This window comes from Benincasa hispida, chromosome 4 (assembly GCF_027475165.1).
Source record: "Benincasa hispida cultivar pf3 chromosome 4, pf3_genome.v1.1, whole genome shotgun sequence".
NCBI lineage: Eukaryota > Viridiplantae > Streptophyta > Magnoliopsida > Cucurbitales > Cucurbitaceae > Benincasa > Benincasa hispida.
The window spans coordinates 49142457-49152535 of record NC_143481.1 but is presented as its reverse complement, the minus strand read 5'-3'; the positions used below and the strand labels follow the sequence as shown (position 1 = coordinate 49152535).

The following is a 10079-nucleotide window of genomic DNA, read 5'->3' as shown; positions in this document are numbered from 1 at the left end:
GAATTAGAGTGCTTTATAATCATGATTGCTTTCGATAATTGCATGCTAACTTCATCACTCCATATTCTCTTTAGGAATTGAGAATCGCAGGAGTGTGTGGGGCTCTGTAAAGTTAATTTTGGGAGTAGAGGGAGAAGGAGAAAATTGAGAGAGAAACCTTCTTTTGGATGATTCTTGGGCTTAAGATCGATTGATGTCCAAAATTATATTACTTTCCTCTAGTTTGATAGATAGAAGAATATCCAACAATCACCAACTCACGTATAATTAAATATATCTCCATAAGCTATGAGCATTCCAAAGTGAGGTAGATGAAGGTGTGGGTTATGCATCCAAATTGAAATAGAGGTTTGCTTGATTCTTCACATCAAATAGATAAAAAAAAATTGCATCTGAAAAATAAGATTCTAACAAGATGTAAAAAAATGAGTTTTTTTTTTTTTTACAAAGAAAACTCCACTAAATCACACAAAAATACACAACTCAAGGCTGCAATATACAACCACCCTCTTCAAAGATAGATCATTCTCTACTAAGAAATTCTCTTCATCAAAAGTCCAAAACTTGTATCTCACAAAGCTGTAATTTTGTACACTCCGTCATAAGAAGGTATGTATTTCATTTTTATATGTATTCTCAATAGTTTACTAATTATTAGGAAAATTGACAATGTCCTTCATTTGATATTTATTTATAAATTTATGGAGGTTGATTTTTGGAGTTTGAGTTATGGTTGCTTTGTTAATTGTATGTGTTTTTTTTGTTAATAATGCCTTGCATTTGATATTTATTTATCAATTTATAAAAAAATTAAAAAAATATATTATTTTTTTGATACCCGGTCGGGCTTCATCGGGTATTCACCAGGTAAGAAGCAAAAGTTAGATTCCTAGTTGTGCTTCATCGGGTTACCCGACCGACCGCACACAAAGTCTATGCTTCTGTTTTTTAGCCCGATGGTGGATCTGACCGGGTGGACCACTAGGCCAAAAAACAGAATCATGTTTTTTTTTTGTTTTTTTTTATTTTGATTTTTTATTGCATTATATTAATACATTTTCTATATAAAATGTAGGGGCAAGCCTCGTGTTTGGATTTGTTTCGGTGGCGTTTGGAATGAAAGGGAAAAGATTACGATGGAGGAGAGTTGCGGGGGTTTGACATTGAGTTGGGCACGACCTATAATGAATTGCTGACCGAAGTTTATAGGATAAGTGGTATAATGTCAGATGAGTATGATCTTGTTATAAGATGTATACTTCAATTGAGATCCAAACCCCCTGCATTTGTAATTCGGAATGATGAAGATCTACACACATTCCTTCCATGAGAAGAGGTCTCAGTAATACCTCTTTACGTATCCACGCTTCCAAAGTGTTCAACAAATCAAGGATTTCATCCAAATAATTCATATGTTCGACGAACTGAAGAAATCCCTTCAACATCTAGGCCAGTACTGTGGAAGATGGAGTCGGATAGTCAATTTTCTCCCACATATTTTAACCCATCACTTACTTCATCGCCTAGTAATTTGGTGACTCATAACTTAGTTAATGATGCAGACCATGGTTAATATTTCAATGATTGGTCTTGGAGGGAGAATGTCACACCCCGTCCCAGATTACCCTTTGAGCCTAGGAAAGGACATGACTGCAGTAGTTATCAACCCTTTTGTTGACACTTATTGCCTAATAACTCTTGCGAAAATAAATCTGATACCAATGAACAAATTCAACAACCAACTGATTAAGTCAAGGAGGAAAACAACAACTGATTAAGTATGCCCATTTTATTACAACAATGTAATATTTATACAACTCTAAGACTTAACTACAAAATTTACTACAACAACTGTAAAACCCTCTAGAAGTGTAACTGTGGCATGTGGCAGACCTTGACCTTAGCAGCACCCTGGAACTTCTCACCTTTCGCTACCTAGGAAGAAAAACATGAAATAACAGAATGAGCTTCACAAAGCTCAGTGAGTGGTAAGGATCTTCTAGAGTCTATTTCAACTCGTAAATACCAAGCATATCATAAATACGAGGTTAGTACCCAAACCTTCTCCTTGAATGAGTCTGATCAAAACTTCTATTTACATATACGGTAGGTAGCTAAACTGATCACTATTTAGAATGAGTATGCTGTCTACCTACACACACGGTAGATAGATAATTGTTATTAAATACAACACTTACTCTAATGCGTTTCCTTTTGTTCTCTATGTCTCCTATGTGCACATAGCTCCCCGCTCATGGGCTCAGAAGCTAGGCCCGTCGGTCCTCTGATCATCCCATACGAGGATCCTCCCACAAGCTCAGGAACTAGACTTCTCGGTCCCCTGACCATCCCATGAGGTTTTGCTTACGACTCAGGAACTAGGTCTATTGATTCCCTGACCATCCCGATCACATAATCTCATTCTCATGCTAGATACTCATTCATAACATAAACATATACAATTTACTCTAAAATATATGTTTTAAGACTTAAAGGAAAGTACCACTCACCTTGATCATTTAGAACCTCTCTCTAGAAGTTCCTTGATCACCTCAGGCTCCCTTTTGAACCTTACGATCCAGATTCAACTTAAAGCTCAGATTACTTATAGTTATAAGCATTATCTCGAGATACTTACTTCTACAAACATTCTCTAAAATGTCTCAGGAAGATTACCTCAAAATCTTAGCTCATAACTTCTCGTGGTTTGGCTGGAATCTTAAAAAAATCAAGGCTGGCTCAAGCTTACCTAACAGCTCAACTCTTCTATATTTTCCTCATTCTTCAGTTCGATTCCTTGGAGCTTCTTCTTCCGTAGCCCTACCCTAAAAATTAGACTCTTTTATCTTTCATATGGCTTTAAAATCACATAAAACACACAAATATTCTGGGAGAACTTCTCGTCCCAATTTGATGCTACTTCTTGTCTGACGACATCTCCTTCTCTTGGAACTTCATGACCAACGCATGGTCTTGCTACTAATGCGTAGTCTCCTCCCAATACACTCTTCTTTATGTCCTTTGAAGAGATTTTGAGTTCTCATCTGAAGTCCTTGGCCCTATTTATAGGCATCCAAGATTGCTCTAAGGCTGACACCTTCTACTTGATCGTATGTCCAAGTGTCTTTGCCTTACACTATTACCGAAATCTTGCATCAGCGCAACCTATGGTGTCTTGCTCCCCTTTTACCAATGCATAGCCCTCAACTTTGCATGTCTTCTTATGCATCCACCTCATTTGCTTAAAGCTTAAGATTTCTTCCCAATAAGTCACATGTTCAGATGACGTCCTTGAATGCGTCCATCCTTCATATGCGTTCATCCTTCATATGCGTTCATCCAATTTCATATGTGTTCAACTAGGATAATGACCAACACTCTTTCAACGCATACTACTAGCTTGCCCTATGCACCCATATGCCTTCGGATGTCCAATGCATAGCACATGTCCAACGCATAGCACATCACCAACGCATAGCACATCACCAACGTACAGCAACCTTTGGGTCAACTTGGTTCTCAACTTAACACCTTAAGGCATAGCTCAACTTCACCTAGGTTCTTGCTAACACATCCCTTATGACCAACGCAACCAACCTCATGAACCTTGTTACCGCAAGCCTTAGCAACACAAGGGCAAATCACTATGCATCCACCTTAGCTCGTTCCATCGCATAGCTTATACCTTAGCAAGGCCGCCGCATCCATCGTATCCATCACATCCATCGCCGCATGCCATCGCGTAGCACTGCTGCATCCATTGTATCCATCTCATCCATCGCTGCATGCCCTCGCATATTACCAACGCATTCCTTCGGCCGCATATGCGCACACCATCGACCGTATACCTTCGACCGCATACCGTAGGTCGCATACCATAGGCCACTCCACTGCATGCCCTCAGCCGCCCACTCTCGCGTAGCAAGGTCCCCGCAGACTATCAACGCATAGGATCGCACGCATGTCATCAATGCATAGCACTGTCATATGATATCAATGCATAGCACTGGGTGTATATCATCAATGTATAGCACTGTCGCATGACATCAATGCATAACATTGCTGCATAGCATCGACGCATAGCATCACTGTGTGACACCAACACATAGTGCTACCATATACCGTTGACGCATACCTTTGGCCGCACAACAACACATAGCACCGTCGCATGATGCCAACGCATCCCTTCGGCCCCAAACCATCAACCACATACTCTCGCGTCCAACGCATCCATCGCACCTGCCTCCATCGCTCCATGCCTCTATCCATCGCATCCATCGCGTCCATCACATCCATTGCACCGCATGCGCACGTAGTACTGCCGCATCCATCGCAACCATCGCATCCATCGCATCCATCGCGCTGCATGCGTTGTTCTAACCTCCCCAAGCATTGGCTGCCGCATGTGTTTTCTAACCTCTTCAAGACCTTGGCTGCTGCATGCACTACTAACCTTTCAAATAACCTCTCAAAGTCTAATGGCTAACGCATGGCACACATTAACACATTTGTCAAATACTTAGTCATATTTCTCCATGGCTTCCAACGCATGGTTACTCTTGGCAATGCCTCTTGCCAATACTTCGGCCAATCATGCGTCCAACCTTACAAATGCATGGTTGCCTTTTCAACTTATGTGTTAATGTCCCCTAACTGTTAACGTATAGGTCCTTTTTGACCTTACACTTAGCCAATATTTCATCAATTAAAGCTTAACTCAAAACTACTCAAGGAAAATCTATTCAACACTTAGAAATTTCCTTCTCTTCAACATCGGATTTAACTTTCACTTAGTTAATTTCCTTAACCACCTGCTTAAGTAGGAAAAATAGAAATTCGAGTTCCACAGAGAATGACGATGAAGTGGAACCCAAGATTAACACCCATCAAACACCTCATGCAGAAGAACGAACAATCGAAGACTACGGAGGCTCGTTACATGCAACGGGTCGTGACTTGTCACATCCTTCTAGTAGAACAATCACCATGCCAGGTCAGTCTTATTCTTCTGAAGATGTGCATGTTGGGAATTTCCTAGAACTCGCAGTTCGTGTTAAGTATTCTATTTTATCAATAACAATGATTTGTTGATTTTTCATCTTATTATGAAAATCGAATAAACGCATCCTTAGCTATAGTTTGAATGCTGTAACTTAATGTAGTGACATAAATAGGATCAAGTTGACAGTATATAGCCTAAATGGTCTAATAAGTATATGGATGAAATTGGATATCTCATCCTGGTAACACTATTGGATGTGACCTACTCTATAGTTATTACAATAAGTTGTAAGGTGCTACAAATGATGTGATCCACAAATCATTCATGTTGAGACATGAGAGTGGGGGCATCCTATACAATGAGTTTGTATATAGACTGGACCACGAAAATAGCCACTTTTCTTTATAACGACCGTTTACTGTTAAAACTGACTATTTCATTTATTATATAACTAGGTTAACTCGATCTTAATCCTGAGCTAGCTATGATCTCCTATTTGTTCGGAATTATCCTTTGATCTGCAAACAGTGAGAGTAGTCCAACATCACTACTCAATAAGTTTACCATTTTGGTGATAAGACCGGACGAATAGCTGGGGACATAGCCTTGCAAGATGGAATTCACTCTTACCCTATTTAGGTTAGCAGATAGGTTGTTCTCTTAAGTATTGACTCCAGGTCTTGAACAATCGGGGCCCCGCCTTCTCATGATAGAGAAAGGATTTGATTCATAGTGATTATGAATTAGAATTGTTCATTAGAGGATCAGTAGGCACTTAAGGAACAAGATGTAGTCACAGAGGTAAAAAAGTATTTTTGACCTAGTTGTGATTATGAACAACCTGTGAAGGATCGACTTACTGATTATGGTTATTAAGTGGACATAATATATCACAGTGACGGGAGTTCAACTATGGGCTATAGTGAAGTGTCCCATTAGTTATCGAATGGGGGTTAGATCGGACTAAAGAGTTTAGCCGACTAATCTCGAATCATTGGAGCCCATAATCTGTAGGTCCGCGAGGTCCCCCTACTAGCTCGTAAATGGATAAGCTTGAGGGTAGCTTGAGAAATTAATTTGAAACGTTCAAATTAAATGGAACAAGAGAATAAATATTTAAATATGATTTAAATATATAAAAATGATTATTGTGCAAAAATTAATTTATGAAATTAATTTAAGAAAATAAAATTTTGAATTAAAATTATTTAATATCATTTTTATTTTAAAAAGAAAATGGAATTTCGTTTCCATGTTGCACAAAAATGGAAAATGGGTTTTTTCCATTACCATCATCTTTATGCTCACACAAAAAGCATTATCTTCTCTACTTTGATTCTCCAAGCATGAGTTGCAAGTCATGCACTCCATCTCTTTGCATGTTCATCAAATATATATAAAGAAGATTGGAGTTGTTGGAGAAGGAATAAAACATAATTTCGAGAGAATTTTTTCTGAAGAAGAAGCTATCTTCTTCAGTTGTGCTACTGTGAGTTTCTCTGGTTTCTTCACATCTTGAAGCTATTCTTGAGTCCCACAACCTTGCCTAAAGCTCCAAGAACATAGTAGGGAAGGCTTTGAGGTGGTTCACGTTGATAACAAGTGAAGACAGCAGCTGATCAGCCGTTTTCTTCAAGAGTTCATCACAGGTATGTTCAGAAAACCCACTTTTTGAGAAGAACATGCTTTAGTTTTTGCTAAAATTAGTGAATTAGAAAGCTTATGGATCCTTGATACTTCCGTTGTATGTTGTTTTACTCTTTCAGTTCAAGTTGGTGACATATTTATATCTAAGAAGGAGTTAAAGATGCGGTTATCTATGTTAGCAATTAGAGGTAATTTTCAGTTTAGGGTGAAGAAGTCGACCACAACATTATACAAAGTTATATGCTTAGTTGAAGAATGCAAATGGAGACTTCAAGCCGTTAAATTGAAAAATTGTGAAATATTTAAGATCTCTAAGTATGACAATGTCCACACATGTAGAAATGAAATATTGACTAACGATCATAGACAAGCTTCTGGTTGGGTTCTCGGACATCTAATTTCGTCGAAGTTTGAAGATGTTAGTCATTCATATAGACCGAAAGACATTGTCAAGGATATAAAACAAGAGTATGGTGTGAGTTTAAGTTATGACAAGGCATGGAAGCCAAGGAAGAAGCGTTAGTGCTTGTTTGGGTGTCACCAGAAGAATCGTACAAGAAGTTACCTAAATTTGGTGAGGCCTTACAAATTGAAAATCCTGGTTCAACCTTGAAATATGATTTGCAAGAAGATAAATATTTAAAGCACGTCTTTATGGCTTTTGGTGCTACCATAAGGGGGTTTCTGAACTGCATTCGTCCTGTTTTAATTGTAGATGTAACACATTTAAGGGATAAATACAGTGGTAAACTCCTGCTTGCGACTAGGGTCGATGGAAATAATCAAATATACCAAGTCGCATTCGATATATCTAGTGGAGAAACTGATGAATCTTGGGTGTGGTTCCTTCAACAATTAAGATGTGCAATTGGGCAAGTTCATGATTTGGTTATAGTATCAGATAGACACCCTAGCATAAAAAAGGCAATTATCACGGTCTTCCCAGAAGCTTTTTATGGTATCTGCATCCATCATTTGAAAGCTAATTTATTAGTTAATTTTAAGAATAAAGATATTTTCGATATTTTCGATAAATCAGCGAAGGCAAGTCGTGAGTCTGTGTTCAAGTACCATTGGAGTCAATTTGCAGGGTATCCAGGTGCATGCAAATACCTAGAGGATATCGGTCTTGAGCGGTGGGCTAGGGTGTACCAATGTAATAGAAGATACAATCAGATGACAAAAAATCTCGCCGAATGCATAAACGGAGTGTTAAAAGATGCACGACGGTTGCCAATAACTTCATTTCTAGACCATATTAGAGGTTGGTTACAAGATTTGTATTACAGACGTCGAACGGAAGCATCAAACAGTACATCAAGACTGTCGGACTATGTGATGACAATAATTCGTGACGCGGTGGACAAAGCGAGCAGATATGAAGTTTGATCAATTGACCAATATGAGTTCGAGGTGACGTAAGAACATGCACTTGTCGCAAGTTTGATTATTATGAAATCTTTTATTCACACGCCATTGCTGCATGCAGGGTTCAGAATATTGATCTTATCTCTCTTTGTTCATAGGTATACTCTATTGATGCAATATTGGCTGCGTATGCTGAACCTGTACGACCACTTGGATACTTTTCGGAGTGGAAACAATCATCGGCCTTCGTCGATGTTGAAACATTTCCTCCGAAAAGAGTTCCAAGAGTAGGTCACCCACGAACAACAAGATTTCCTTCTACAGGTGAATTTTATCAAGTTTACAGGTATTCTAGATGTGGTCAACGGGGTCACAACAAAACAACATGCAATCAACCTCTTAATACTACCAAGTGAAGTATGGATTTTTTTTTGAACTTGGATGATATTTTTGTGAATTTGGATGATATTCTTGTGAACTTGAATGATATTTTTGTGAATTTGGATGAGATTCTTGTTTTTTTTGTATGCGCCCGACCGAGAATTGGTGCCAATTTGTAAGTGCCCGGCCGAGAATTTGTATGATTTTTTCATTTTTACATGCTCTTGGCCGGGAATTGGTGCCAATTTGCATGTGCCCGACCAGGAATTTATATGATTTTTTTTTCATTTTTGCATGCGCCCTGTCGGGAATTTGCATAATTTTTTTCCTTTTTGCATGCGCCCCGCCGGGAATTGGCGCCAATTTGCATGTGCCCGGCCAGACATTTGTATGATTTTTTCATTTTTTTATGCGCCCGGCCAGGAATTAACGCCAATTTGTTGCGTCCGGCCGGGAATTTATATACTTTTATGAATAACAATAAATTATTACTAGCAAACCACTCCCAACTATAAACTTTAAGTATAAATTTTCATTTATCACTTCAACTATTAATTACGAAAAAAGTTTACAAAGTTCTAAAACAATGCTCTATTGCCCATATCTGATTGACATATTGTCTACGAAAATATTACATTCTATCTTGTGTTAAGTTGTCCATTTTGGACCCTATTACATCATATTAAAAAAATTTACATGTGAACATACCACAGTTACCACTCTCATGTTGTTGAGGCACGAAAGGTTCTCGACGTAGAGTTCAACAGTCAATAAGAAGATTATGAGATTCCATTACCGCACCAGTAATAAGTAGACTGGGAAAATTTTCGCACACTGATCTTATTTCATGTTCCAAGTCTGCATTCGAATGTAATGCGATCAATGAATCGAACACGCCTGGTTGGGCTTGCATTTTCGTTTTTATGAACATATATAGAAAATGGCCTAATATATAGCGTAACTACAATGTCAGATAATATATCGTAACTACAATGTTAGCTATAGCAAATTTTCGACGACACAAGCCTAGTTGACTTGCATTTTCGTTTTTATGAACTTAAACAATATGTCTATTACTTGCACGATAAGAGTGTTGAAGTAAATAAGGACACATATACACACAAGAGAATCTAAATTAAGGTTATATACCTCGTCATTCATCCATTGGGACGGTGTTAACAGACTATTAAATTAATTTTTATCCATTTGAGCGTATGCATTCCTCCGAATCAACGCAGCAGGGACTACATTGTCCATCCACTTTTGAAATTTAATGTTAAGATCCTCAGGTATGTCAACGAGGGGATTGTATTTCTGAAGCATTTTTTGCCTCTTCCCATACTTGTATCCTTCCACGGTGTAGTTAATTTCCAAGAAATTTTCCTCATTCGGCCACTACGACCTTCTATTACATTTACATTTTTCATGTCTTGTGAACTTATATCGACAACCTACACAATAAAATTTGTAGTGAACTTATAAGAATAGTTGTGTTCGATCGACCTTCACAAGGATGGCTACACTTCTATGTCAATTGTAGGGTTGATTAATCAAATAAAAAATAAAATAATTATTACAACAATAGGAGGTCATAGCATGGTCATGACGAAATATCCTAACTTCCAAATTTCATACTAAATAGGAAGATATAGATGATAAGAACAGACAACAAGGATCATGA

The 10079-nt window shown here is 38.1% G+C and overlaps 1 protein-coding gene across 1 annotated transcript; it reads left to right on the top strand.

Moving 5' to 3' along the window:
• Positions 1-7147: 7147 nt before the first annotated feature.
• LOC120076231 (PKS-NRPS hybrid synthetase cheA-like) lies at positions 7148-10079 on the top strand. Its single transcript, XM_039029995.2, has 3 exons — positions 7148-8032; positions 8176-8304; positions 10041-10079. Exons 1-3 carry the CDS (start codon positions 7148-7150, stop codon positions 10077-10079), a joined length of 1053 nt encoding a protein of 350 aa, XP_038885923.2.